The sequence below is a fragment of the Rutidosis leptorrhynchoides genome, chromosome 3 (genome assembly GCF_046630445.1).
Source record: "Rutidosis leptorrhynchoides isolate AG116_Rl617_1_P2 chromosome 3, CSIRO_AGI_Rlap_v1, whole genome shotgun sequence".
Classification (NCBI taxonomy): domain Eukaryota; kingdom Viridiplantae; phylum Streptophyta; class Magnoliopsida; order Asterales; family Asteraceae; genus Rutidosis; species Rutidosis leptorrhynchoides.
The window spans coordinates 570024141-570041909 of NC_092335.1; the positions used below are offsets into that span (position 1 = coordinate 570024141).

At 37.9% G+C, this 17769-nt stretch overlaps 1 protein-coding gene across 1 annotated transcript; it reads left to right on the forward strand.

Moving 5' to 3' along the window:
- The first annotated feature begins 853 nt into the window (after positions 1 to 853).
- LOC139898638 (laccase-4-like) lies at positions 854 to 3609 on the forward strand. Its single transcript, XM_071881390.1, has 6 exons — positions 854 to 976; positions 1199 to 1350; positions 1444 to 1688; positions 1766 to 1894; positions 2304 to 3224; positions 3320 to 3609. The coding sequence occupies exons 1-6, from the start codon at positions 872 to 874 to the stop codon at positions 3448 to 3450; spliced, it is 1683 nt and encodes a 560-aa protein (XP_071737491.1). The 5' UTR covers positions 854 to 871; the 3' UTR covers positions 3451 to 3609.
- The last annotated feature ends 14160 nt before the right edge of the window (positions 3610 to 17769 follow it).

Below are 17769 nucleotides of genomic sequence, written 5' to 3' on the forward strand. Positions count from 1 at the left end.
GGTGCGAGCTAAATTTTTCCGAAATCATTGTTCAACTAGAAAAAATCTAACGAACACAACGGGACTAACTATGCGCGAAACGGACATCGTTAAAAAAACACTAAATATTTCAGGCTATATTTCATACATATACATACACGTACAATAAACAACTCAACCTATTAGATATATTAGGTACCAAACAACATATATCCAAATTCGACCGCGCGTTGAATACAACCGCAGCAACGCGCGGTCGAATTTTTTCTAGTTTATATTAATGTTCAAAAATGTATTCAAGATATCTAGCAACTTCGACTAATCAAGGTTATAGGTAAATTTATTGAACATTGAGCTGCACCATACCATTTAAAAAGGACTGATTACGTTAATATGTGTTACACTACAATGCATATTGCATTCTATGGACTCGCAACATGTTGTACATATATATACATATATGTATATTTGCATTTAGATATACATGTACATGTATATATATAATCACATATCACATATATAGGTACATAAATACACACATATATATAGTACATATGTACATATCGATATGCTGATGTGCATGTGTCAAAAGAGAAGGGCAATACGTAGCTTAGGGTATAAAAGTTAGTTGTCACACAACTACTTTGTGTAGCAGTAAAGTAAAATATAGTAATAGCTAGATATATTACCAAATCCTTTTTCATTTTCATATGTATTTGTAAGGTGAAATAGTTTCTAAAACCAACTAAAATAAACGTTGTGCCTACTCTCTCCACCTAACAGGATAAAAGGGACATTTGAGCAAAGCTAGCCACTTCCCTTTATAAGCTTTGTGTTCTATCTTCAACCACCATATAACACAAATAAACTGAAAACATCAAAAACAATAGAGATGGACATCAAAACATGGTTGCAGTTTGTGATTGTTGCGATGGTTTTTGTTGCATCCACATTTCCTTCATCCGTGGAAGGACGAATTCGTCATTACAAGTTCAATGTTCGTGTCATTTTGTCCTATCTTAATGTGCTTCTTTAGAAATGCAATAATGCATTAATTTGTGAAATAAGTTTTTGTTATTGTGTTATGCTCAAAATTTTACATAATTATGAGCATTGCAAATAAGAGACTTCAAGTCTTTATTTACTTACATATATATAAGTAGTTAATTAATTAACTGAAAGTTTTTGTGCATGGTTTGATGGATTATATTATATGCAGGTGGTGATGAAGAATACGACAAAATTATGCGAAAGTAAGCCTATTGTGACGGTTAATGGTCGTTTCCCTGGTCCCACTATCGTTGCTAGGGAAGATGATACAGTAATGATCAAGGTTGTCAACCATGTTAAATATAATGTTAGCATCCATTGGTAAGTAAATATATATAATTAACTTTCTTTGTTCTGTGTAACGTTTTGCATTATAAAGTTAGAATTCTAATGATGTGTTTTGTGATGCCATAGGCATGGAGTGCGACAACTAAGGACGGGTTGGGCTGATGGCCCTGCTTATATAACACAATGCCCAATTCAGCCAAAAGGGACCTATGTGTATAAGTTCAAGCTAACCGGACAAAGAGGAACCCTTTGGTGGCACGCACACATTTTATGGCTAAGGGCCACGGTTCACGGTGCAATTGTGATTTTGCCTAAGCTTGGGATTCCTTACCCCTACCCCAAGCCTCATAAGGAAGTTGTGGTTGTATTGGGTAAGGTCTTCTTTATTTTATCAATTTAATGCGGCCCATGGGTTCGAGTCATGAAAGTGATCTTTTGCGAATTGTAGGAGAATGGTGGAAATCTGATACCGAAGCGGTGATTAATCAAGCACAAAAACTGGGCCGAGCACCAAATGTCTCGGATGCTCACACCATCAATGGAAATCCCGGCCCTCTCTCGAGTTGTGTGGCTAATGGTACAAATTTTTTGACCCTTTTACTTTATACATCTGTCAATCACAGGCCCAGCCCGGCCCGTTTAACAATATAACCAAAGGGCTTCTGGCCAAGCAGTATCAAGGTTGTGAGTTCGAGTCCCGTCGTGGACAAAAAGAGTGGTGTGTTTATTCTTCCAAAAAAAGTACAAATTAAAAGTAAACATATTCTATAAAAGTTTTATAAAGAACAAAGATGATATGGGTAAATCTGACCCGGCCCGTTTCAACCCCTTCCAAAAATTTGCACCCAAATCCATTTATAACCATTATAAAACGTGTTGATTTTGTGTTTACTACAATGCTGATCATACTTGCTATGCTAAATTGCTAATTATTCATTTATGGAATTAACTTCAGCTAAATTAATCAAATTTGTTGTATGATTAAGGTGGGTTCAAAGTACCAGTGGATCAAGGAAAAACATACATGCTAAGAATCATCAATGCCGCACTAAACGAAGAGCTATTTTTCAGAATCGCGGGGCATAAACTCACGGTTGTTGAAGTTGATGCAACGTACGTTAAACCATTTACCACAGACACCGTTCTAATCGCACCAGGACAAACCACTAATGTACTTGTTAATGCTACTAAAAAAGCCGGCAAGTATTTAGTTGCAGTTTCACCGTTTATGGACGCCCCAATTGCAGTTGATAATGTAACTGCAACTGCTTCTTTACATTATACCGGTACACTTTCTTCATCTGTTACTAAACTAGTTGCTCCACCACCTCAAAATGCAACTCCAGTGGCTAACAGTTTTATAAACTCGTTAAGAGCCTTAAACTCTGCAAAATACCCTGCAAACGTTCCATTGAAAATCGATCATTCCTTATTGTTTACCGTCGGGCTTGGGATCAACCCGTGCTCAACTTGTGTAAATGGTAGTAGGGTCGTGGCTAGCATTAACAATGTAACGTTTATTATGCCAAAAACTGCGCTTTTACAAGCACATTATTTTAATATAAGTGGAGTGTTCACCGACGACTTCCCCGGAAAGCCATTGATGCCGTACAATTACACGGGCACACAACCGAATAATCTTGCAACGAAGAAAGGTACAAAGTTGTATAGACTTGCGTATAATGACACGGTGGAACTTGTGTTACAAGACACGGGGATGCTCACACCCGAGAGTCACCCGCTTCATTTGCACGGGTTCAACTTTTTTGTTGTTGGAAGAGGGATCGGTAATTATAACCCTGTTACCGATCGAAAAAAGTTCAATCTTGTGGACCCTGTTGAACGAAACACTGTTGGTGTCCCAGCGGGCGGTTGGACCGCTATCAGATTCAAAGCTGATAATCCTGGTACATAATGTTACTTAACACTTTATACTTCATTATTACTTGTTAAATTTTTTGATGTTCTAAAAATTGTTTGTTTCATTATTTTGATTTTGTAGGTGTATGGTTTATGCATTGTCATTTGGAAGTACATACAACATGGGGACTTAAAATGGCATTTGTTGTGGATAATGGTAAAGGACCAAAAGAGACAATTAGACCACCTCCTAGTGATTACCCCAAGTGTTAGAAAAATTCATGAGCACAATTCCAAGTTTTCGTGGTTATTATACAAGAAACTGAATATCAAGTATCCAAACTGTTCTTTTGGGCAGCCAAAATTAAGTTGCTCAAGGTTAAATAAAAGAAGCCTTGTTACTATTGGCCCAAGCTTTTATTTTTACTTTTTTTTTTTTTTTTTTTTTTTTTTTTTCCTTCTACGTTATTTTTCTTGTTTTAATTTTTCCATCTAATATTTGAGTGGTTGTAATTATTTATGAAAGTTGGAATGCATTTCAAGAAGCTTTACAGTTACTAATATAAGTTTCAACTGTGGACATTTTTTTATTTAAACGTTTAGATGTAATTTTTTTATTGCCAAATGAATTACTTTAAGTCAATACCAATAATAATTTATGCAATTTCCTAATACCAAATAATTTATGCAATTTTATATGTGACAAATAAAGTTGTACTCAGATTATTAACAATAAATAAACTCAAAATTTAAGCAAACGAATTTGTCAATACGTTGAGGAAAAAGTTGTAATATTTTTATTAATAAGGATTTGTCATTGTTATATTCGGGAAATTATTTAAAAGAAACTATCCAATGCCTTAAAAGGGAAAAAAAATTTCAATTGTTGAGATCATTAAGACACATTGTAATATTTTTTTAAGGTGAACTTCATAAATGAAATAGAAACTAGCAAGAAGCTGGAAAAAAATTTGCAGAAAAAAAAGACAAATGACTAACACGATCACAGCTACCAACTACGCGAAACTCACCAGAAGATTACAACACGAAAGAACCTACAAACTATGCTCAACCCAAAAAACACCCCAACAACAAACACGGCCACAACTACTTAACTACTTTATATCATCACAAAATTACAGTACCAATGGACCTACAACCGAGCCTGATGAATTGGATTCCAGAGTAAGATTTCGTCATCATCAATTTTTCGAGCAAGAACATCCTTCTTCATCATCATCATCATCATCATCATCATCATCATCATCATCATCATCATCATCATCATCATCATCATCATAATCAGTATTTTCCTCGTCCCCCATCATTCTAGTGAGCGTATACCGTTGATACCATTAAAATTATGCTCGACATCTTTTGTGTATCAACTGATATTTTTTTGAGTGAAATTTAAAAGTGATATATATCTTTTCATTTTACCCTTTATCTTATGCTCAAACCAGAATGATAGGCAATTCATAAATAACCGAGCAGAATTAACTAACTTATCAATCTTCTTATTTTGATTAGAAAGAATTTCAACATTAAGACCAATTGTAGTAGAGCCTTTTCTGGGGTGTTGGTGGGTGGGGTGAGGTAGTTGACGCTGACGTGACAAATGTGTTAGCAAAATGGGGAGTAGTGGGCTGACGTGGTTAATGGCGTGTTGAACGACCTGTCAAAATATGATTGAAAGTTGAGTAAAAATGATAGAATGTATTAAAATAATATTAAAAAATATGTTTGAAGCTAGCACGTCAAGAAACTTTTGAGTGCTAGAAGCAGCACACGAAACTAAAAAAAGCCCAACACGCCGCTTAAATGGCACACCCTTGGCGCGTTGGGTGAAGATTTGGCATGAACAAGCGTGTTATAAGTGGTCTAAACGTAATATCAATATATGAATCCAAGCTACATGTAGGATCCACTATCCTAAGGGATATATGAGGTCCAAAACAAGGGACCGACCTTTCACTTGAAATTTTTTTGAACATGTTTTTTTTAGTGGTTAAAATTTTATTAAACAAAACTTAATACATGGTGGTTTAGACATGTCATTTATATATTGGGCATATTCGTTTAGAAATTATATTTTGGATCAAAAGTTGTGTTTATTTAGAATTTATGTTTTGTATGACCAACATATGCAGCTGTCTTTGTGCTATTAATCTGCATTTTGATGGACTTAAAAACAGTTCTAATTCTTCTTTGTGCCATTTTTCTACTTCTTGCATTCATAGAAAGTAAAAGTTTTTTGTCTTCATAGTTGTAGCAAATACAATTTGTATTAAGTTAGTTGTTAAAAATTAGGGTTAAGGTTACTCAAGGTCCATATACTTTTCATTTTGTCCCGATGTAATCCATATACCCAAAAAAATACTATTATAGTCCATAAACTTTTAAAAAGTGTATCGATGTAGTCCATAGGTAACCTGTTACCGGTTAAACAGGTCACATTTTGTTTACATCGATACACTTTTGAAAGTTTATGGCCTACATCGATACACTTTTTGAAAGTATGTGGACTACATCGATACACTTTTTGAAAGTATATGGACTACATCGGGACAAAAAAATGTATACTTTTTTGAAGATCAACGGTTTAAAATCGATCAACCTATTTATCAGGTCAATGGACTACATCGATACACTTTTTAAAAGTTTATGGACTATAATAGTATTTTTTTGGGTATATGGACTACATCGGGACAAAATGAAAAGTATATGGACCTTGAGTAGCCTTAACCCTAAAAATTATGATGATGATAATATAATGATGATGTTCTTATTGTTATTTTAATTTCTTTTGTATGATTTTTTAGAATAAACTCGTGATTTCATGAGTCTATTTGTATTTTGTATTTATATAATACTTCCTACAAAAAAGAATGTTACAACAAGACCCTTTTAAATATTATACTCTGTAATAGATAAAAATGGTCCTTGGAAATTAATCCAGATTCAGCTATTTCCCATTGTGTATTAGCTTAGACCAAACCTTATATTATGTATATTACAGAGTATTTGATAAGCCAAATGCAACCATCCAGGCATAGGCATAGCCTGGGTGGCCACCAGGACTTCCAATGAAGCAAGAGGTCACGGGTTCGATTCCCTTCAAGGCAAATAACTTGGGGCGAGCTCCATTTAGTGACTGATTGACTAGAGGATGCTTTGCCTGGTAGCGGTGGAGGTCTGGCTTGCCGTTTACCCGGGGTTTACCAACTAGAGGGGAGCCATTATGGCTCGTCGCTAGGGGGTTCCTCGTAAAAATAAAAATAAATAAATAATAAAAAATAAAAAAATAAGCCAAATGCATGATCCACACAGAACCTGGACTCTATTAAGTGTCCTCATCTCTACGAACTTCGACTGCAACTATCATCGAAGTCCAAAGCTCTTAATTACTAACTCACCATATATGAAGTCCAAAACTACGCTTAATAGAAACCAAATGAATCAATCAATGAACTTATTAATTATTATTCTAAGCTAAGATTGAAATAGCCCATATGGCTTTTCAACAGATTAAATATAAAAGATGATACGTGTAACCTTCTCAGCAATTGTTGAGTCGCTCTTAGAATTAATTATTGTAAGTAAATGTGATTTATATATGTTTAACTGGATAACCATCTGGTTCATTATATGGTAGCGATATTGATGCAAGATGCTTGAACCCTTCATTGGATGTTGACTTTTAAAAGTCAAATGCTAAGACCGATGTGATCGAATAATGGATAAAATAACATGAGAATCACATTTATGTTCAAGGATGTTTGCTACGTGGATAGTTGTAAGTGTTAAGTGTTGGTGCTACCTAATTAAGAGAGCACAAAGTATTTGTCTCTACTTAACAAAAACGTGTATAAATATACATAAATTATATATTAATATAGTTTAGTTAACTAATGCTATAAGATACGGAGTAATATATTAGAAAGTATATTTAATAAAAGTCCACTCACATTCTCACATTGTTAATTAACATTCATTTAAACATTGAATAAATTCAACTTAAGCTACATTTGATTGTCTCTTAATTAAATAATTCGAAGTTAATAATCATTTGACATTTACCGTGTATTCTATAATGTAACAGACTGAAACCCGGGCTAGTTGTAAGTGGACTATTTTGCCCTTAGGGTTTTATTATGTGTTTTATATACTTTTAATTAATATTGTGCTTTATTATTATTTATCTATATGGTTAGATGCGCTTTGTGACCAGGGTCCCAGGGGTGGTTGGTTTATTTAATTTGAACCTCGTTAGGATACTTTACAAGTTGTGTTAAGTTGTTAGATAACTGGTAAATACCCGTGTGTTGTGTAGTGGGGGAAAAAGGCAGCCTTAAGTGAGTATCTTAGAATTAATACTTCCATTTTCACAAAAATCCCCAAATCCACCTCCCGTCCTTTACATCCCCACCTAACCAAACCCTAATTCTCCATTGTTGATCTTAAGCACGAATTGGTCTTGAAATCACTTTCTTTACACTCTACTGATTCTTTTAAGGTATGAATCATGAGCTTTCATGATCAATTTAGTGTTAAAATGTTATTTTTAAGTGTATTTGTTCAAAATCTTGTTTTTGTGTCAAAATCCATGGATTTGATGTTGTTATGGTCAAAATTTTGTGGGTTTATAGTCTATAACATGTAGTAATTGAGTTGTGGTAAGTTTTGGTGTCGAAAACGAGCTCTAGATCGAGTTTTGGTGAATTTAGCTTGAAGTCCGTAGGTTGTGTTCAGAATCTGCAGATGAGGAACACAGTCGGCCGACTGTCGGTCGACAGTCGACCGACTGGCTAGTGAACCGACCGACTGAGTTTGACTTTCGGCCGATTGTGGAAATACCAAATAAGTCGACCGATTGGGAAAGTCAGTCGACCGGTTGTGTCAACAGTCGACCGACTGTCTATGTCAGTCGACCGATTGAGGAGACAGTCGACCGACTGTGTGTCCAGGGCAAAATGTTTTACCAAAGTGCCTTTTTCTAGCCGTTATGCTGCCCGTTTGTATTTTGGTGTTCAGGATGTAAATTTTGAAAGTGCATAAGTGTTAGGTGGACTTTTAGCGGCGCTTTTTGTGACTGATTTTCTGTACTATGCTGTTTTGTGTTAACGGACAGAAATTAACTTGATTTGCCTTATGTTCAGGTGATAAGGATAAGGAAGCCGCTCAGTGATAGATTATCTGAGCTAGTTGCTGGTATTCGGTGAGTGGGTCTATCTACGGATAGAGTTTAAGTAGCATATCATGCTACTGTGGTTGACTCTTTTACCATGCATAGTGTAGGAATTGCCATGATAGAATAATATTGTTTTCCTGATGTTGTATGTGAACTATGTGTACACTGTGTGAATGGCACCAGTCGGGCCTAGGGAGACTGGGGACTCGAGACCGTACCTAGGAGAGGTTAGAGTCCGTATGAGGTCAACCGTGCCAAGGGGAGGTTGGGTCCATAGGCTACTGATTGTGGAGTATAGTGTGAATGATGCATTCCCCATGCATCTGGATAACTATACTGTGAATTGAGTAGCAGGGACTATCGGTAGACTCAGGCCCGATCAGCTGAGAGTCGTGTGCTAGTACAAGCCGCCGATCCTCGTATTGTCTTATTGTATGCTAGTTGGTAGTTAGCAAGTGTTGTTGTTAGTATATAGCTTGTGTGTGGCTTAAGCTATATCTGTTAGATAGATTCCATTCACTTAGCGGTGCGCTAATCCCCCACATATTCTCCCCTTGCAGGTTTAGGTACTGCTAGTCGGGATGGGTGCTGATGCAGAAGATATGTTTGACAACCCGACTCTGATGCGGACTTTTATTTAAATAATGTTTTATGATAACGTAACACCGTGGTGTAAACTTAAACTTACTTACTCAGATTAATGTAATGACGTGATTTATAGTGTGTTTACTAATTAAATCTTCCGCTGTGTTTTAAAAAAAATGGCCGGTGTTACAAGTTGGTATCAGAGCATGGTTTGGCAGCAAATACGTGCGCATATTTTGTTCCGAAACCCTGAGGCAAGTCAAACATGTCTGCGGGAGTGGGGGCTAAGTGAAAATAGGATATTGTGTGATAATTGTGCTTGAACTAACTGATATCCACTAAGCTTTTGTGTGAGCTGTTTTGTAGCACATGTATGGCTGATAGAAACACAACTGGCCCATCCAACCTCGGAACATTCAGAGCACCGGAAGAGGGTGTTGAGTCTGATGATGATCAGAATAGTTACATCCTTCAATTAGAAAGCAAGCTAAAAGAGGCTGAAGACAAAATTAATGAGCTTGAATTGGCAAGGCATTCTGGAAATGATGATACACCACCTGGATTCCCAACCGCACAATCCCAAACGATACCTAATGTGCACCAGAACCAGTTTCAGAATCAAATACCTAACCAATACTATATGCCACCACAAAACACTTTTACTTACCAAAATCCCATGATCATGAATCCGTACCAAATGCAAATGTTTCAACAACATTACATGCAACCACCCAAAAGGTGTACTTATAAGAACTTCCGTGATTGCAAACCCTCCGAGTTCTCTGGGAGTACTGATCTGACTGTAACTCTCAATTGGTTGCGAGAAATTGAAAGGGTATTTGAAGCATGCCAGTGTAAACCCGAGCTGAAAGTGACATATGATAGTCGATTGTTAAAAGGTAGGGCTATGATTTGGTGGGATTCTTTGATATCCAGTATACCGAAAGAACAAGTGAGTATGATCACATGGGAGCAGTTTCATGGGAAGGTGTGTGAACAGTATTGTAATCCGTTTGATATGAACCGAATCAAGACTGAGTTTCTTGAAATGAAGATGACACCTCAAATGACGATCGACGAGGTAGTAGAGAAGTATATGGATAAACTGAGGTTTGTACAACAGTGGGCGCCTGACGAAGCGTCTCGTATCCATTATTTTGTTAATATCATTCTGCCAGAGTACCGAACTTTTGTTAGAACAGCTACATCATTGTCTCAAGCTGTTGTGATGGCTAAGATGGTAGAAGGTGATGTTCAGGCCGCCAGAAATAGAATGTTTGGTAATGTGCTACAACAAGGTGGGCAGGTATCTGGTCAATCAGGATCTAAATCCAAGAAGTCTAGTGGGTTTAAATCAAAGGGTAAAAGTGGTCAGAGTAGTTCTGGGTCTGGATCAGGTAAAGGGAATTGGTGTCACACATGTCGATCTTCTCACAGTGGTCAGTGTTCTGAGGCTACAAGAAGATGCTTAAAGTGTGGTGTTGTTAGGCATGAGTCTTCAGCATGTCCGTATCCGAATAGTGTGTGTTGGAGTTATCATAAACCAGGGCATCGTGCAGTTAGTTGTCCGTCGAAGAGTGGTAGTTCTGGGGCAGGGTCAGGGGCGCGTTCGGCATCAGCCGGAGGGTCAACTGCCTCGAGTGGGCAGAAGAGGAAGAACCCTCCAACAGCAGAGGCTAGAGCTTTTCAGATGTCTGTTGAGAATGTTGTGGCAACCGACGAAGTGATCACCGGTATGTTTCTAATCAACTCAATACCTGCTCGTGTATTGTCTGATTGTGGTGCCAATAGGTGTTTTATGTCCCTAGATTTCTGTGCTAAGTTGAATTTACCAGTTACTGTGTTACCCAAGCCGGTTAGTGTAGAAGTAGCCGATGGTAAGATCACACCCGTCAAAACATATGTGTCCGGGGTTTGTATAGAGATTGAAGGGAAGTCTTTCCCGATTACTTGTTTAGTGTTACCTATTCCTAGCTTTGATGTAGTATTAGGAATGGATTGGTTGAGCTCGCTTAGGGCTAATATTAAGTGTGATAGGAAAATGATTACCTTTCGTTCGACCGATGGAACCCGTGTTGTGGCCCGAGGGGAGCGGGGCAGGTATAATTTTTCGTTGATAACCATGATGAAAGCGAAAAAGTTGATGGCAAAGTTGTGAATCATTTCTTTCATATGTAATTGATGCGAAGAAAGAAAAGAAAACAGTGGCCGATATTCCGGTAGTATCAGAATTTCCCGAAGTGTCCCAGATGAGTTACCAGGTCTGCCGCCGGTAAGGGAAGTCGAATATAAGATTGAGTTGGTTCCAGGAACAACTCCAGTTGCAAAAGCTCCATACCGATTAGCGCCGTCTGAAATCCGTGAAATGATGTCACAGATTCAAGAGTTATTAGATCGTGGGTTTATCCGAACGAGTTCTTCACCGTGGGGTGCTCCGGTATTGTTTGTTAAAAAGAAAGATGGGTCAATACGTATGTGTATTGATTATCGTGAATTGAACAAAAGAACCGTGAAGAATAAGTATCCGTTACCTCGAATAGACGATTTGTTCGATCAGTTACAGGGTGCTTCATTCTTTTCTAAGATAGACTTACGATCCAGATATCATCAGGTTCGTGTTGCTGAATCAGATATACCGAAAACAGCGTTCAGGACAAGGTATGGTCATTATGAATTTCTTGTCATGCCGTTTGGGTTGACGAATGCACCAGCAGTCTTCATGGAACTAATGAATAGAGTGTGTCGTCCGTTCTTAGATAAGTTTGTGATTGTGTTTATAGACGATATACTAGTGTATTCAAAGACAGAGAGCGAACATGCTGAACATCTGAGACAGGTTTTGAACTTGTTGAAACATGAGCAACTATTTGCAAAATTTTCAAAATGTGAATTTTGGTTACGTGAAGTGCAGTTTTTGGGTCATGTGATTTGTGTCGAAGGTATAAAGGTTGATCCGATAAAGATAGAAGCGGTAATGAATTGGAATTCTCCAAAGACTCCGACTGAGATTAAGAGTTTTCTGGGATTGGCTGGTTATTATCGCAGGCTTATCAAAGATTTTTCTAAAATAGCGGGTCCGTTGACTAAGTTGACTCGTAAAGATGTAGCCTTTCGATGGACTGATGAACAGGAAAAAGCTTTTCAGATTTTGAAACAGCTACTGTGTCAGGCACCAGTGTTAGCTTTACCAGAAGGTTCAGACGACTTCGTGGTATACTGTGATGCGTCATTTGCTGGTTTAGGTTGTGTATTAATGCAAAGAGATAAAGTAATCGCTTACGCCTCGCGACAGTTGAAAGTTAATGAGAAAAATTATCCAGTGCATGATCTTGAAATGGCTGCAGTAGTGTTTGCTTTGAAACTGTGGAGACACTATTTGTATGGAAGCCATTGTGTTATTTGTACAGATCACAAGAGTTTGCAGTATATCTTCTCACAGAAAGAATTGAATATGCGTCAGAGACTATGGCAAGAGTTGATCAAAGATTATGATTGTGAAATTAAATACCATCCAGGTAAGGCAAATGTGGTTGCAGATGCGCTAAGTCGTAAAAAGTCAAGTGAAAATGTGAAATTCCTTCGTTTGAATATAACTTCAGATTTGATTAACAGCTTAAGAACCGTTCAGGCCTGTGCTTTGGAGGACGAACATATTAAATCTGAACAAATGATCAAACGAAAAGCGGACTTAATTGATGACTCGCGTGGACTAAAGACTTTAAACAATCGTGTTTGGGTGCCTAAGCTTGGAGATTTGAGGGATTTAATCATGACAGAAGCTCACAAATTCAAATTGACAGTACATCCGGGTAGTAATAAGATGTATCATGATTTGAAAACAGTGTATTGGTGGTCGACAATGAAAACAGATATCGCTCGTTATGTCGAAAAGTGTCACATTTGTGCTCAAGTGAAGGCAGAACATTAGAAACCTTATGGTTCGCTACGTCAGTTATAGATTCCAGAGTGGAAATGGGAACATATAACGATGGATTTTGTGACCAAACTACCAAGAACTCAGAAACGACACGATATGATTTGGGTAATAGTGGATCGTCTAACTAAAAGTGCTCATTTTCTTGCTACTCGTGAAACAGCTTCGTTAAGTGAGTTAGCCGAATTGTATGTTAAAGAAATAGTTAGTCGACATGGCGTGCCGTTATCGATCGTTTCAGACAGAGATTACAGATTTGTGTCGAATTTTTGGAACAGTCTTCAACAGAATCTGGGTACACGTGTGAATTTAAGTACATCTTATCATCCTAAGACAGACGGTCAGAGTGAAAGAACGATACAGACTTTGGAGGATATTTTAAGGGCTTGTGCATTAGAATACGGTTTTTCGTGGGATACACATTTGCCGTTGGTCAAATTCGCGTATAATAATTCATATCATTCGAGTATAGGGATGCCGCCCTATGAAATGTTGTACGGTCGTCGTTGTAGAACTTTGACTTGTTGGTTAGAAGTCGGGGAGAAGCAGTTTGCAGGTCCTGAAATTGTTCAAATAACAGCCGAAAAAGTTGCAATTGCGAGAGAAAAGTTGAAAGCAGCTAGAGATAGGCAGAAAATGTATGCTGATCCGCGGGTGTCCTGTAACCTTTAATGTGGGTGAACGAGTGTATCTAAAAGTTTCGCTGTGAAAAGGGGTTATCAGATTTGGTAAACGTGGTAAGTTAGCACCAAGATTTATTGGTCCGTTTTCGATCAGTGAAGTGTTGAACGATCAGACTGTGGTATTAGATCTTCCACCAGAGTTAGTCGGTATTCATAATACATTCAACGTATGTTATCTTCGTAAGTGTAAAGTCGATGATGAAACGCAACTCATTCCTTTAGAAGATTTAAGGGTCGATTTGAATAAGAAATTAGTGGAAGAGCCAGTCCGTGTAGTTGACCGAAAGGTGACTAAGTTGAGAAATAAAGAGATACCGATGGTGTTGATCGAGTGGAAACATAGTTTGGGTTCTAATTTTACGTGGGAAACGGAAGAGTTGATGAGAAACCGCTACCCTCATTTGTTTGACCGAGACCAGATTCCGAGGACGGAATCTCCTTAAGGGGGTTGGATTTGTAACAGACTGAAACCCGAACTAGTTGTAAGTGGAGTATTTTGCCCTTAGGGTTTTATTATGTGTTTTATATGCTTTTAATTAATATTGTGCTTTATTATTATTTATCTATATGGTTAGATGCGCTTTGTGACCAGGGTCCCAGGGGTGGTTGGTTTATTTAATTTGGACCTCGTTAGGGTACTTTACAAGTTGTGTTAAGTTGTTAGATAACTGATAAATACCCGTGTGTTGTGTAATGGGGGAAAAAGGCAGCCATAAGTGAGTATCTTAGAATTAATACTTCCATTTTCACAAAAATCCCCAAATCCACCTCCCGTCCTTTACATCCCCACCTAACCAAGCCCTAATTCCCTATTGTTGATCTTGAGCTCGAATTGGTCTTGAAATCACGTTCTTTACACTCTACTGATTCTTTTAAGGTATGAATCATGAGCTTTCATGATCAATTTAGTGTTAAAATGTTGTTTTTAAGTGTATTTGTTCAAAAGCTTGATTTTTTTGTCAAAATCCATGGATTTGATGTTATTATGGTCAAAACTTTGTGGGTTTATAGTCTATAACATGTAGCCATTGAGTTGTGGTAAGTTTTGGTGTCGAAAACGAGCTCTAGATCGAGTTTTGGTGAATTTAGCTTGAAGTTCGTAGGTTGTGTTCAGAATCTGCAGATGATGAACACAGTCGGCCGACTGTCGGTCGACAGTTGACCGACTGGCTAGTGAATCGATCGACTGAGTTTGACTTTCGGCCGATTGTGGAAATACCAAATAAGTCGACCGATTGGGAAAGTCAGTCGACCGGTTGTGTCAACAGTCGACCGACTGTCTATGTCAGTCGACCGATTGAGGAGACAGTCGACTGATAGTGTGTCTAGGGCAGAATGTTTTACGAAAGTGCCTTTTTCTAGCCGTTATGCTGCCCGTTTGTATTTTATTGTTCAGGATGTAAATTTTGAAAGTGCATAAGTGTTAGGTGGACTTTTAGCGGCGCTTTTTGTGACTGATTTTCTGTACTGTGCTGTTTTGTGTTAACGGACAGAAACTAACTTGATTTGCCTTATGTTCAGGTAATAAGGATAAGGAAGCCGCTCAGTGATAGATTATCTGAGCTAGTTGCTGGTATTTGGTGAGTGGGTCTATCTACGGATAGAGTTTAAGTAGCATATCATGCTACTGTGGTTGACTCTTTTACCATGCATAGTGTAGGAATTGCCATGATAGAATAATATCGTTTGCCTGATGTTGTATGTGAACTATGTGTACACTGTGTGAATGGCACCAGTCGGGCCTAGGGAGACTGGGGACTCGAGACCGTGCCTAGGAGAGGTTAGAGTCCGTATGAGGTCAACCGTGCCAAGGGAAGGTTGGGTCCATAGGCTAGTGATTGTGGAGTATAGTGTGAATGATGCATCCCCTGCATCTGGATAACTATACTGTGAATTGAGTAGCAGGGACTATCGGTAGACTCAGGCCCGATCAGCTAAGAGTCATATGCTCGTACAAGCCGCCGATCCTCGTACAAGATTCTTTTGATTTCATCATCTAGAATTCCTTTTAAGGTGAATGGGTAATTAAATCAAGATCAACACAAAATGGAAGCTGAAAAAGTCTCTGTGAACTACACGGCGTAAATCAACATCAGATCTGTACTTCTCTTCACCAATTTCATTCCTTACATTCTCTAGGTAATCGATCCAGTTAAACCTATTTTCAATTCTCTCTGATATACCATCCAAATTACTCGAGGTATTCTTCTTACTACATTAAAATGCTATTATTTCTTTTTTATCTGCTTGAATTATGTTCTACGCAATTGATTCGAGTTTGATTCGGGCTTTACTTTCCGTTTCATTGATTTTTATTATTTGAAGTCGTATTCTCGCTTATAACATATAGATCTGCTAGTATATTTGTTAATTATTGTTTATCATACTGATCATAATGTATTACGGAGTATTACATATTCAAATATGATCAATTTGTTTAGATGTAGATGTAGAATTTGCATTCGGATTATTAAAATAGAACTGCTCTAGTGATCAAAAAAAAAAAAAAAAAAACACCAAGAACATTTAGGAAGGGCTCGAAGAACAGGAACGAACAGGTAGGAGTTACGGGCTTAGATTACGACTGCATTTTCAAGATCAGATCCACGAAAGCTACAATGAATTAAGGAATCTAATAAAAAAAAAAAAAAATCGATCTGTGTTTTATTCTAATCAACAAAAAATAGCAATTCATGGCCGCTCGGATGGCGTTTAATATTCCAACATCGCCTTTTACTCCGGCCACTGTTGGCCGCCGTCGTCGTCTTCATCCACTACCGCGCAATCATCCCGTCAATATAACCATCAGAATAATCACAATCCGTCATCGACTTTTCCTAATCCCTCGGCTGATGAGGTGTGGGTGTTGGTTGAAAGAAGGCGAAAAGCCAACAAAAAACTCTCTACTAATCACTCGTTTGCAAGAAACCTGATCCACCGTTTTGGTAATCCAAACACACATCATCCGGTATACAAACAGAAATGGGTGCCATCTTCATCGGCTAACCCTAAACCTAACCATACAGAGAATACTACAAACCCTAATACCACAAACCCTAAACAAGCAACCAAACCTACAAACCCTAAAAGTGCAGCCACTTTTCCTAACAACATTGCACTGAACCAACAATCTAGCTCTCGTGTTCACGAACCTTTCTCCCCAAAACATGTCCCGGCATTAGCGCCTATCACATCGGTTATGGTTTTCGGATTCCCAGATTCATGGAGCAAGATTGATCTCCGTTGCTTCATTAGCAGGTATGGGAATGTACACGACATCTTCATACCCTTCACGAAAAGATTAAGAAACGGTAATAAATTCGCTTTTGTTAAATTCATTGACGTTACCGACCTTAACTTCTTGCTTAAACGACTAAACTCCATAAATCTTGGTAATGGGTGGCTAAAGGCTTATAAGGCCCTTAATCGAAAAGCTTCTGCCTCGAATGATAAACCTATACAACCCCCTTCTACAAAACCCATTTCATCGTCTTTACCTAATCATCATACCATTCCGAATAAGGGGTTCACTGATGGGCGTCCGTTTAACAAGGTGGTTGGGAATATGGACGGATACTCTAGTGATATCACGAAAGAATTAACTAGCATCGGGTGGTTCAATCGTTGGGACTGCAATGGTAAATTTAGAGAAATCTCCGTTGTGGATAAACATAATGACACCGAAATCCTGAATAAAGCTATTATCGGTACCATCCTCAAACTTGAATATCTTGAACATATCTTATTTTTGTGCGAAATGGAGAATCTGGATAATGTTCAGGTAAAGTATCTTGGTGGGATGGAAGTTATGTTCATCTTTGAGTCCGAGGAGCAAGCTTCATCTATTCTTAATGCGAAACACCATTGTATCCACAAATGGATGACCAACATTCGTAAATGGGATGAAAACCACTCATACCAAGGTCGAATTACATGGTTAAAAATCACGGGTATTCCTGTCCAGTTTTGGAACGAAAATACATTTACTGCCATCGCAAAATGGTGGGGCGAACCGATTGACTTCTCGAATTGTTCTTTAAAAGGTAACCAAAATCTCGTTGTAGCAAAAGTATTAGTTAAGTTACGAGATGCACACTTGGTACATGACATTGTGCGTGTCACATCCGATAGTTCCATCTTTTTTGCTTATGTAATGGAAGAAACCAATGGGATTTTCGAAGTTAATGTTAACCCAGATC